The 12941-nt window shown below is 40.3% G+C and overlaps 1 protein-coding gene across 3 annotated transcripts; it reads right to left on the bottom strand.

Annotated features, from left to right (window-relative positions):
* On the bottom strand, positions 1-11915 carry LOC105930598 (putative monooxygenase p33MONOX). Of its 3 annotated transcripts, none has more exons than XM_021319635.2 (9): positions 11770-11915; positions 8503-8624; positions 6891-6956; positions 5859-6034; positions 5653-5767; positions 5329-5456; positions 4081-4181; positions 3788-3978; positions 1-1843 (listed from the first exon to the last, which is right to left on the bottom strand). In XM_021319635.2, exons 3-9 carry the CDS (start codon positions 6913-6915, stop codon positions 1638-1640), a joined length of 942 nt encoding a protein of 313 aa, XP_021175310.2. In that variant the 5' UTR covers positions 6916-6956; positions 8503-8624; positions 11770-11915; the 3' UTR covers positions 1-1637. The 3 variants fall into 3 exon arrangements, with proteins under 3 accessions (XP_021175310.2, XP_021175309.2, XP_035998683.1); XM_021319634.2 differs by having other exon boundaries at positions 1-1846; positions 11770-11914; XM_036142790.1 differs by having other exon boundaries at positions 1-1846; positions 8507-8624; positions 11770-11914.
* Between the last annotated feature and the right edge of the window lie 1026 nt (positions 11916-12941).

Genomic DNA, 12941 nt, shown 5'->3' with positions numbered 1-12941 from the left:
TTTTTTATTACAGCAAATTTGAACTGTGGAAACGAGACCACAGCGTTATTTTATGGAGAGCCTGATTTGCACGTAGATCCTTCTCATTTCTAACTGGAATGACGTGTAAACCTGGAAAATGTTAAATCTATACAACCCAAAAAAAAAAAAAACAACAACAAAAAAAAGACCATTTCATTCAAAATAATTCATCTTAAACCTTCCAGAGGGAGAGAGTCTGCTATTTGCTTTTTTTTTCCTGAGACGACTTTTACAATATATCTGGAATATTTTTGCTCTACTGGTTTGGTCGACACTTGACTGGTTCTTCGTCCCGTCCTGCCCGGCGCCTCCTTCAGAAGGCAAAGGAAAACAGTTTCCAATGGGGATAAAGTGCATTTACAGAGGACCATTTTCAACTGGGAGCAGCATCGCCTTTTAACTTCAGCGGAACAAAACCAACAGAGTTCTGTGGGCTGACTTCAGTCAAAGCGTCGTTTAACTATTCAAACAGCGACAGGTGAGAGAAATGATTGGATTTGAGAGCCAAGCAACATTTACGCACGACACCAGCACGAACGGCAATGTGTTACTTTTTTCTTACTGAGGTTTTGGCGACAGGCAAGTTGGAAAGTTTATATGAAGTGTTTACGGCCGCCATCAAAGGTCCCATGAAAAACTTTTATTTTTTTTGGTACCCAACAAAATAATGGCATTGAAAGATTATTTTTTGAACATTTAACATTAATATCGAGCAACAGCAGGTTGCTCAGGGTTATTTCGGCTTGATCAGGGGCTCTAATCTGGCATAATTCATTAGAATCAACAGAAGGAGGAAGCAGGACACAGTTTTCAGAAAATAGATTACATTATACATGCCATTTGACTATTTTATGAGCATTTATCTGCGTAATTCGTGCTACAAATGGAAAATAAACAGAGTAACGTAAATGGGTCTGAAGTTGCGTTTCAGGTCTGAAATGGAAGTAGAAAGAAATGAAATGAAGGTACAAACCGGTGAATACCAAACTATGTGGTTAGAATAAAAAATAATTAAAAAAAACAAGCTGGGAGAAAATACTCAACATAATAAAAAGAGTGTAACAAGGGACCAGAAACATGCAGGAAGAAAATATTAAACACGTTTAATAATTATTTTTCACAAACTAGCTAGCTGAAGTGCTGCAAGGACAGCTGCGGGAGGATGGAGACGAATCTTTAGCTGATCTCCACCATGAAACCACGTTTGAGCTGCCGGACGCTCTGAACTTTACAGCATCGTCCAGAGAAACCTTCTAACATCGGTTATCATAGCTGGTCACACTTCACACAGGAAGTTACAAACTCTGGTGGATTTTCCTTCTGAATAAATAAATCTAACCCAGGGGGGGGTTGTCTATTTTAATAATACTAATATTGTAGTCTGAGTTTATTTTATTCCTGATGTAAAGAAAGAACGAACGTGAAATGATCTGAAAGCTGTAACTAGCGTTCTCTTTGGAAGACGGTCAAACTCTAGGACTCGTGCTTACACGGATGCAGGTGGAGAAAACCGTTTAAACTGAACGTTACAGGACCGTGGTCGGTAAGAAGAGCGCGGGACGCTGGGAGGTTCGTTTTCGTTTCATGGGACCTTCGCGGCACTGACGGTCGTCGTCTCAGAAGCCGGAGGGCGTCAGGATGTTCATGTCTCGGTGTTTGAGCTTGTGCGGCCGCGCTCCCTGCCGCCGACCCTCCACCGTGGGGATCTCCATTTTGGGCGGGGAGACCCTCTGGGGGTTGTCGGCCAGTCGCGTGGCCTGCGACTTCATCACCTCCATGGGGGTCGGCTTCTGGGCTCCACGGTACGCCTGGATGGCAAAGCCTGCTGGGAGAGAAACGCTGCCATCAACCTCTGGTGATGCGTGAAACGCTCAGATTAGTTCACCTTTTAGTGCAGCAGGTAAGCCGTAGTTTAAAAATCTGTTTTAGACAATGTGTGGCGGAGGACCTGTGATGCTGTGGGCCTGAATTAGGAAGTACTGGGACACTTAGACAAGGCTCTGCAGGCCCATAAATGACAACAGATCATTGTTAAGGCTTTCAGAAGGATAATGAGCCATGTGACCTAATAAAGACAAAATGTTCGGCAGACACAAAGTACCGTTTTTTTTTTTAGACCATAAGTCACACCGGACTATAAATTGCATTTATTTAGAAATTTATTTAACACAATCCAAGATTAAAAACTGACGTTTAATCTGGTATGGTAACTTATTCAGTTACATAGCAGCATCCACACCCAGCTGAATAATATAGAATATACATGGGAGAATGAATGGAGTAAATTAGCACAACAAGCTAGCAACTCCAACTGGGAAAGTTCTCGTCAGAGCATTTCGGTCTAATTACGCTGAAATTAGACCGTGAGCATAAGGTTGCTACATGCTAAGCTAACAGTAAGGCACGGATGTTTCAGAGCAGCATAAATCTGACGTGCATCAGCGAAGTTGTAAAACACCCGGACAGCAGACCTGTAAGCTAGCTCTAGCTGCTATTAGCTTCACAGATAGCCCAATAACAGGTTCTGTTTCAGTCTGGTTCCTCCGAGCTGCAACACTTCGCTGCATGAGTGCAGACTGGAGCAATGAAACAACATATGTACATGTGTTCGGTCTCTGTTGTTTATAAGTTAACGTTTTAATACATTTTTAAGTGGTGCAAGAGCAACATATATTTTTCACAGGCCTAGAGCGCCCTCTTGTTGCTGTAGATGGTAATGTTTACTACTTGGTTCATCTTGGTCAGTATGAATTACCATTTAAAATTTATATATAAGTCGTACCTAAATCACACAGGATCGGCCAAACTATGAAAAAAAAAAAGTGTGACTTATAGTCAGAAAAATACGGTAAGTGTTCAATCGTGGCCAGTCTACAGACCTAGATCTATAGAAAAGGTGGAGAGGTTAAAAGGGAAACCAGGTCACAGGATAATCTAGAGATTGTTCAAACAGAACAAAGGTTCCTCTCGCTGCATGCTTCAACCTGGGAGAACGATCAATGGAAAGATCCAGCGCTCCGTTTTTATTTTAAATTCTACTCCTAATTAAATTTGTCTTTTATTAATGTCGCTATTCATTGCTGCAAGTATAGATTTGTAATACCCTTGTTTTCTTTACACCCCTTTTTATCTGGTTTGTACTGCTGCTGTAGTTAAACATTTTTAAATTGGGTTAACATGTCTAAACCCAATAATAAAATAAAAAAACACAGATTCTGGATTTATCTAGCTTTAAATCCTTAAAAAAAAAAAAAAAAAGACCTAAAATGTCAACTTATTTCAAACAGAATAACGGTCCTAACTAAAAGGAAATCCCCCACTTATTCACACGTCCAAGACTACCTACCTAGAGTCATCTTGGAACAAAGATTTTAAAAGGATCCAGTTCGGTTGGAACCATCCCATAAGTTAGCAGCTAACAGCAGCTTCTCAGCAGCTTTTTGTTGCTATTGATGTGTTTTTATGTGGAGGAGAAACTCTGCGTCACTCTCTCCGGAGCCCAATGGCTGCGGACGCTCGCAGGGTGAGTGTGTTTACTGGCAGTCTAAAGGTCCTGCTTTCATCCTTTAACCCAAATCCACAATGTGACGGTGGATCTGGTGCAGAGACCTCAACCGGCTCCTGGACGGATCACACACGCCTGCTGGAGCTTTTAAAGTCACATTTTGGGCTTAGGTCGTTTATTTTTTCATGTTTTGTTGGAATTCCTTTCTTTGTTATTATTTAAGCACTTTCTGGGCTTTTGATTCGGAGGAGGGTAAGTTACCTGCAGCGGAACCGTCTGGTCCCGGATCAGCAGTCGAACTCTGGACAGGCAGCCGAGGCCCAAACACGCCCCACCTTTCAACGGCACCGCCTGCCACCGGGTCTCCTCCTCCTCCTCCTCCTCCTCCTCCTCCCATGTCCACGCTGCTGTTGGAGGAGCTGATCTCAGAGCTGGCGCTGCCGAACCAGCCTCTGCACACAAACAGCACCAGCATGCCAGCTTTGCCCTCCTTTATTTGGCTTACACAGACAGACTAAATCCTGACCTCAGGTGGAAACCCTCTGCGTGTTTACCTGCGCTGTTGTTTAGGCGAGCTGTGCGGAGTGTTTGATGGAGTCGACTGGGCGGAGGAGCTCTTCTCTTCTCTGGCCTCCAGACTTTGGATCTGCAGTTTCTAAGCGACAACACAGAGGGGACGTATTCATCATCAAAAATCAAACATTGGCACACAGAACTGAACTTTTCCCACTTTTTCTCACTTTGCAAACTAACAACGCATCTCCTGGGGATTTGTTGCGACAGACTGACTCAAATAGGACGCGGCACGGTGATGTTTTGTCGCCTCTTTACTGCTTGTGTGGAATTGATTTAGAATCTCTGTGAATACGGACAAAATCGGTTCTGAGTCTCTCTGAGCTCCTGTCTTAGCCTAAAAGCTTTTTTAGCTTTAAAGTGATTCAGATGCTGCTGAGAGCGACTGAGTATGGAAATTGTGTTTTTATCTCAGTGAGGTGTGGTTAACCCCGTTGCTAGGTGTGACGCTGTCTTTTAATTGCTGTGATTGGTTGATGGTACAAGAAAAAGAAAATCAAATGAGCTAATTGCAATCAAAGGAGAGAAACTAGACTGGATTACAAAACGTTAGGCAGAGCCGCTGAAACCAATTAATTTCCGTCTAAATATTATAATTGTATGACTGTTATAGAAGTTTATGTTTTATAGAAGTAATTTCCTCCACTGTTTAGCTGGTGGATCATCCAATCAGCTCTCTCGGTTTCCACGATCTTTTGTTAGGGTCGCTAAAAGTCCTCCTCGCTACTCCCAACATTTTTTCACTTTAGGAGCTCTCTTAAGGGCTAAGATGCTTTGTGAATAACTTATTTTACTGAGGTAAGATTCTACGATTTTTCCTAAAATTACGTGAGTAAGCAGGATTCTTTGTGAATATGGCACTGTTCTGTTTGCCACTCTCTGATTAAGCTCAGATGTGTGGAGTGCAGAAGTAGCAGTTACTCCATCAACAGATCCTCCCAACCGAGCAGCGGATCTCTGCTACTCCTCCAGAGTAACCACCTGCTTATCTGGTTAAAGCTCTGCTTGCACGGGTCGTGTTCTGATAGGCTTTAACAGAACCGTAGGAGATGTTTGCAGATGTTTGAGACTGAGCTTTTAGAATTATGCGTCATTTCCCCTCCGGATGCACAACTTTCAGTGGGTCTGTCACATGAAATCCCAACGAAATAGACGTACGGCTCAGCAATTTGAAAAACTGTGGGACTATTCATAGGTACTCTTTTATCAAAGAGCTGACTTGATCTCACCTGGAGGGACTCGGGCACGCGGTGGTGGTGTCTGGTCTCCTCAGCAGTCAGACCTTTGTGGGGGGTGTAACTGGTGTCGGTCAGTCCTGCCGTCTGCTCAAACTTGTACATACTTTCCTGAGTTTGCTCTGAGGATGAAAAGTTTCCATGTCACGCAAAAATCCATTAACAGGTTAAATAAACCTCGTGGTTTTGCTGCTTTGGTTCATGTCCTGATAAAATATTCATCTGTGATCTAGAAAACATGACCCAGTCATCGGGACAACATGGAGAAGTTTTCTCCCTAATAAAGGAACGTTATGTAGAATGGGAGCTCCAACGTACTGGTGATGAGAGAATTCATGATGATGGACGAAGCCTTGGTTTTCACCACAGCTGGCGCCTTGAAGAGGGCGCTGTCCTGCGCCGCAGCCCGTCGGACTGGACCGCCTTCATCCTCCTGTGAGGAAGGACAATCGGACCAAAAGCCTCATTTCAGGGAAACTGTCCTGATTAACAATCAGCCGTTAATACGGAAACGGCGCGTTTACCTCTGCCAGCTGGGAGAACTTCCTCTCCGGGATTATGGGCCGCCTCCACAGGTTGTTGATGCTGATGTCGTGGGGCGGCGTGGACATGGGGGCCTCCAGGTTATCGTCGTAGCTGAGGGCCCGCCGGGTCATTCCAATGGGAAGTTTCATCCCGCCCATCCCAGAACCCTCGATGGCTACAGGCACCACCGGACATAAGGTAAATATAAAGGCGATTTATGACTTATCTTCAGGATAACCAAACTGTGGAGAGCTAGCTGAAGCAAACTGGGCATCTGAAGGCAGCCTGCTGGGAAAACTGTGTCCAACACGGCTTAAGGTTCAATAATGCTTTTTCTCTGGAGGCGTTTTAAATGAGGAAATAAAAGAAAGTATTTAAATAAATGGAATTAGTGGTGGGCATTCATCGTATCGTTTTATTGTTATCACAAAAAAATTCCTATGTTAAGAATTGAAGTTTATCTTGACAACAATAAATTCCAAGTAGTGGTGTCAGAAACCCCCCCAAAACAGCCATAATTGTTATTTTTGCTATTTTCTTCGCTGTTGGTTTCTTGAGAGCACCAATAAACATCAATTAATTAAAAAAAGATCTAATTAAATGGAGTTACTTTGTGCGGTTTAGTGATAAACATCACACTTCTTTATGTGACTAGAGTCCTGATGAAACACATTTTAATTTTTCTTTTAATATGTTTTCTGTTTATTGGGCTAATTGACATGCAGTCACATCCACACAGTTACCTAAAAAGCTGCAAGAAACTGTAAATTGTCTATTATCCAAATTTTTATCATTATCACAAATGTACCACAATATATCGTAATAATATTTTAAGCCAGTAAACCTTCGGTAAAATTGTGGGTTTTATGCTTCAGACCAAATTATCGTTTAGAATTTTTTCCCGATATAATCTAGAGCCTCTTGAATGAAAACTGAAAATAGATGACAACCAAATAAACAGATACTCAGATATTACTTCTCTTTAAGAAAAACACAAAGTTAAGCTGCACTGAACCTAAAGGAACACTCACCTGGTAAGTCACCAGAACCAGACATGACTGCAGTGAGTTAACAAACAAGTTGGGTCAGTGCAGAACCTGCAAGGAACAGAGTTAGAGGCATAAGTTTTATGATTTCCAAACAGAGACATGATTTAAAAAAGAATAAATCCTATGGTAAAGTGGTATGAGAAGTATATAAAGTATTAAAATGTGATATTTTATCACAGTAGTGAAATCTCAAAAATCCAGCCATTCATTTGAGCAAATTTATTAAAATAAACAAAAAGAGTGATCCTTTTTACAGCCTTATACATTTCCTAGTTCTTAACTTCCCTTCTCCTGGGCTCACCCCACACGTTCTCTAGAGGATTTAGATCTAGCGGGCATCAGCTGCTTTGCCACATATTCATTCTTGATTTCACAGCAGACCCACCTGGACTACTTGGTGCTGAAACGTTCAATCTGTGTGACATGGCTGAAAAATGTATCACCATAGAAGCCTTTCATATCAGTCCATATGGATAATTATTAAGAAATGGAACCTTTAAACTTTAAAATAGATCGGCCCCACTACCAAGCTTGCTTATTTTGGCTGTGAGAGTCTGCCTACATCCCCCAGAATACAATGTGGTTCTGGATAAGAGTTCAGTGGATTTATTTAACATTTTATCTGAAGTATTTTAAATTATATTGATCAGATGTCTATCGTGGTATATATTGACATTGATTAATTGCCCAGCCCTAGTTCAATAGTCTCATCTGGCTGATGACTACATCTCTTTTGCAGAAATCTGGTATTTTTTTTTAGATGGCTGTTCATATTACTACTGAATGTGGACGCCATCATGCCACTGTCAATGCAATTGTTTCTAGAACTGTTCGATAAAGTTTTAATAAAAAAAAAAAAAACTTGAAAAAACAAAACAAAAACGGATACCGGCCGGTGTCTCTCCTTATTATCATTAGAAAGCTGTGGAGCGAAGGGAGCCGATAATAGTAAGACGACATCATAGCGAAGAAAGCAGCACAGCTACTAATGATGGTCTTCTATGGAGCGCTAGCTGCTGCTGCTGCTGTGTGGATGTGTAGTGAGAGACAGGAGAGTGAAGTGAAAGATGGATAAAATGCGATATGACCGTTCAGACAGCGGACGCTTTGAAAAATATCCGATACGTATCCAGATTAGTGAAAAGATCGCAATTGGCCCGTTCACACAGCAGGAACTCCCCTCTGCATCATAAGGCTGGCAAGCCGCTAGGCTTTACACCTTTGCAGTAACCAATTCTACTAAAGATAAATGCATGGATTAGTTTTTCCAGATACAGATCTTGGCCATAGTTCTCCAACAATAAGCTCTCTTGCTATCCTCCTCTCTGTAACTAGCGCCAAGATAAAGTTTGGGGTAGAAGTTCCTATAAACACTCAAAAAGTAAAGAATAAATACAAGAATAGATTTATTTAATGCAATTATGTACTTAAAGGTTTAAAAAATATATTTTTTTATGACTTCTACCAAGGTTGCCCCTTAATTGTTTCCGACAAAAGAAAAAAAGTCACAGAAGTATTGATATTTTAACTTATTTTATGGAAATCCACACGTCTGATCGAGAAACCGCAGAAATATGGTTTAAAAGACTCTTACCTGCCTGTGTTGTTGCTCTGCTTTGGTCTAGAAGGACAGGAGGTAATGGTTATACTGGTCTGTCAGATGGACACAAACGCCTCTGGCAATGCATTGTGGGAGAGCAGCAATGCCACTGACAACTGAGGAGAAAGCAGAGAACAAAGGCGAGCCAATTCATTAGTAAACTCTGCAGAGGACAGACAATCAGCCCAATAGCCACGCCGCTGCGGTCTGTGCGCGTACGATCACTTGTTGAGGGAAAAGGTTGAGAAAGCAGCAGAAACCAGGAAGTGGAAAGGAGTTTCCTCGCTGCCAAATAAAAACAATTTAGGGAAAAAGAAGAAAAAGAGTTGGCTTGGATCTTTAGACGGGTGATTATAGTCCAACAGACACGCATTAATGCTTTAATTGCAATCCCCGTCGATTCAAAGAAGACAGAATTTCTGGTAATTTTTTTACTCCTTAGACAATTTGAACAAAGTTCAGTAGCTCGAGCGCCAAATCCACTCAGTTGGAGGAGGGCTGGTCCGATTAGGACCCATTCTGGTAAGCATGCAGAGACGGGATGTAAAATGTAAAGGACCGTTGTGCAACAACATTTGGGCTCATTTGGAATGACATCAGGTGACGTTTAAAGTGATTTTAGCGGCTCAATCTTTGCCCATTCATACCTGCCAGTTACTATTTGGTTCCACCAGAGAATCAACACATAAAAAAAGAAAAAAAAAAAAAAAAAAGAAAATGCAGATACTGTGTCCAGTATAGTGATAAACAAATATATATATATATATATATATATATATATATATATATATATATATATATATATATATATATATATATATATATATATATATATATATATATATATATATATATATATATATATATTTATTAATAGTCACACTTGTTCATGGAACTGGTGTCCTGAAGAACCCAGTGTTAAAATAGGGATGTTTTTGTGTTTGTGAGGCTTTACTGCAGCTTTTTACATTGTGACATTTATCATTATCACAATGAACACCACAAGATATCAGGGTAGAATTCCCCGTCTACGTGGCCTAAGCTGAGCGACCTGCTGGTTTTCTATCTAGTTTGCTGGAGACGATACATCTGTACCGTTCTGGAGCCGTTTCCAGAGTTTAACCGCTTCTCTGCCGGTCAAACAGAGAGAGACCTCAACGTACGAATTCATAATCTGCTAAAACGACTGATAAAAGGCTCTGCTTTCATCCTCAGCCCACAACTGAACTAGAACATCCAGCCAAAACAACGCTGATAGGGAAAAGGACAACCCTGGAATCATTTCAAGGTCTCTCAATTGCTTCTCTTTAAGCTGCCTGTGCAAATCCTCAGCAAACGGGTTTAAGTCGAAGGCAACTGGACTTCTGCTCAGGTTTTCTGGAAACATTTGGACTCCTATCCAGGAGTCTTTGTCCATTCTAACACCGCAGCAACCAGCAGTTGGAGCGCTGCTGTTTTCTAGGGTGCTTTGGTTGATTTTTAAAAGTACTACTGGTTCTAGTAAAACCCTTTTATATGATTCTCTTTTCCCCAACAAGCCATCCAGAACCATCAGGAGATGGTTCTGGATGGTTCATTGGAGAGACATGTTCTGTACCCAAAGTTAAAGCTAATTTTCACAGTGAGGCATCATTATCCGCTCATCTGCTGCCACCCAAGAGCATAAAATGAAAACTCATTTAGCCCGTCTTTAGCTTAAAATTTGATGTGCATTATTTTTAGCCATATTTTGTTTACTTGTCAGAATTTAAATAACTTTTATCCTCGCTTCTATTGTGTAATTTCTAATTGAATCTGCAGATCTTTCATACCTCTTCTTGCTCTCTATGAAGACATTTAATTAGATAATACAAAAAAGGCACATATAAATAGGGCTGGACAATAATTCAATAACAATATATATCGATTGATAGACGTATATCGATGAAAAAAGGTCAATAAAAAGTTCAATAGAATAACAGTTTTCCTTCCTTTTGCATTCCAGTCTATTAGTATTACAGTCATAACATCCTCCCAATCAATCATAAACAGACCCAGGAACCAAGCTTCCCCCCTTCAAAAAGTTCAGAGAGCACATGTTCTAAATACATAAAAAAAATGAAGTTTTGGTAAAAAGTTGGTTGAATAAAGGGTTGCATTTTAATTCACTGTTAGTGTGTTCTGTATTTAAAAATATGTTGCTAAGCAAGAGCATAAAATGGCCAGGGCTGCACTTAAAATCTATGTTTTGAACTTGCTGATAATTATCGATATCGATCGATATGATTTCTATTTTATCGATATGTTTTTCCCCCCCTATATCGTCCAGCCCTACATATAAATATTTTTCATATACATTTTCAACCACAGAGGACATGGTTGGATCATGGCATTCAATTTAGTTGCTTTAGCTTTTTATTATGTCGCTTTCCATCTTGTTCCTCTGGTTTTAACTTGAAGGGTTCATTTATATTTTCTCTGGTAGGTTGTTCCAGCACCCTTGCACAGAAAATAATAATAACTCACTTAAAAGCCAAATTACTTTCAAATGGGACCATCTTCCCTGGAGGTTCTTACTTTGGAGAGTGTTTGTCAGCTAAGAAACAAAAAAAAAAAGAAAAGTGAAATGCCATTCTGTTTTCTAGCACAACATTGCATGGAGCCAATAACGAGATAAATGAGAGAACAGGAGATCCAATAAAGCCAGACCAGACAAAGGGAAGCTTGTTCTGTTACAGGACCGTTAGCAGCCAGAATCTGGTTTGCGGAGATTCAGCTCAAAGTCAAAGCTTGTGCTCCAAGAAGCCTTCAAGGGAAAAGCGTTTGTTGGAGCTTTGCACACAGAGAAACACAGATATGGACATCTTTTTGGACCTAGCGCTGGTAAAATAAAGGAAATACTAGAGGTTGAATTTGAGTTGTTTGCGTTCAGATGCACCGCAGACAGAACAAAAAAAAAAAAAAAACGACCAACCGGCGGATTTTTGTTTAGGTTCTGAATGGGTTAGCTTCGTTAGCAACCGGCAACCAAAAAAAAAAAAAAAAAAGAAAAAGAAAAACACATTAACTGCAGAAGCTTCCCCAGACCAGCTGCCAACCCTAAACAGAAGTGTGGAGGGGAAAAAAGCGTTTCTGAATGCAGCTGCTGCTGTTGTCTTGCGCAGAGAATAGCGGAACCTTCTCCACCCGTCTGCGCATAAAACGTTATGTATGTCCAACAGTTAGCGGGTAAATGTGTCTGAAAGCGGCGCCGCTGACGCTTTATGTCCAATTCCGTCTCACCTGGAGTGAAAAATGTATCAAAGCAGCGACGCGGACGTCGTTAAAAGTCCAGTTTCGACTCGCTGACTCGAACAACAGTCTCGCAGGGCGGTAGCCATTATTGTGTTCACCGAACGGAAAGGCTTCCTCACGCGCTGCGGGTTCACTTGGTCTCGCAGAACATCGCGAGAAAAAAAAACTGGAACGCGTGTCTTTTGGGCATTTGCAAGAAAATGTATACTTTATTGCCAATCAATAGATATTAGATTGTGTTGTGGGGCATTTAGAACATCACCGATGGTAGTTTTACAAGATGAAATGGCAGAAATGCCGTTGAAATCATTAATAAGCTATAGATGATGATAATTGGTTAATGTTCAAGGACAAGATCAGTCATGTCCCTAGGAAAAATCGTACTGACTGTTGTGTGTAGATTAAATCAACATATTTAGTTTTGTTTAGATTGGCAACGTAAAAGCTGAATATGAAGGATTATATAGACCTAGGCTTTTAACAGTATTTTATTCAGACATTCCATCCTGTTTATATCTGTAGATTTATTCTTACACGGAATAATCTAAAACAAGAAAGAAAGAAAAAAACATGTTCCGAAATGGTTTATAGTACAAAAAATATATTAAAAAAAAACAAAATCCTGCACAAACATTTATTATTGATGGCTCAAAAGACCCAGAATCAGGACATACTGGAGCTGTATAAATTCCATGTAGGAGTGAGGAAGTTTGGCTTGAAAAACATAAGCGTCCAAAGTACGTGATGATTGCTCCTGATAGTACATCAGATTTATTAAGCATTAAATCAAACATCCCAACAAGGAAATATATAATTAATTAGATTTAACCCATTTTGATCAAACTTCACACTCAAAAAAAGTAGAATTTTGTTTAGATTCCAACACGTGTTGTTGGAAGGAAACAAAGATGCAGATGTTCTTGCCAAATAGTCATTGGAAACTAAAAACGGTGAACTTCTGACTCAGTTGAGTAAGGAGGAATGCAAAAATTACAATTAAAAATTATGTTTAATGTAATTATCAGGTAGATTGGGGAAATAACATTTTTATAGCATTGAAAATTGTAGTACATGATAGGTAGGAAAACAAGAAAAAAAACAAAAAAAAAAAAACAACAACAGACGTGCATGTCGCAGTCATGCACGTCTCAGGTTAGGTC

The sequence above is a fragment of the Fundulus heteroclitus genome, chromosome 11 (genome assembly GCF_011125445.2).
Source record: "Fundulus heteroclitus isolate FHET01 chromosome 11, MU-UCD_Fhet_4.1, whole genome shotgun sequence".
NCBI classification, from domain to species: Eukaryota; Metazoa; Chordata; class Actinopteri; order Cyprinodontiformes; family Fundulidae; genus Fundulus; species Fundulus heteroclitus.
Note: the sequence above shows the minus strand (reverse complement) of the source record. Positions and strands in the feature narration are given on the sequence as shown.

Bases quoted from the DNA above. Each gene is read 5' to 3' on its own strand.
- LOC105930598 (XM_021319634.2), bottom strand. From the start codon at position 6,915: ATGTCTGGTTCTGGTGACTTACCAG. The intron at 6,035-6,890 runs GTGAGTGTTCCT...TGGTGCCTGTAG, and splicing joins TGGTTCTGGTGACTTACCAG to CCATCGAGGGTTCTGGGATG. The intron at 3,979-4,080 runs GTAAACACGCAG...GTTTGTGTGCAG, and splicing joins TCGCCTAAACAACAGCGCAG to AGGCTGGTTCGGCAGCGCCA.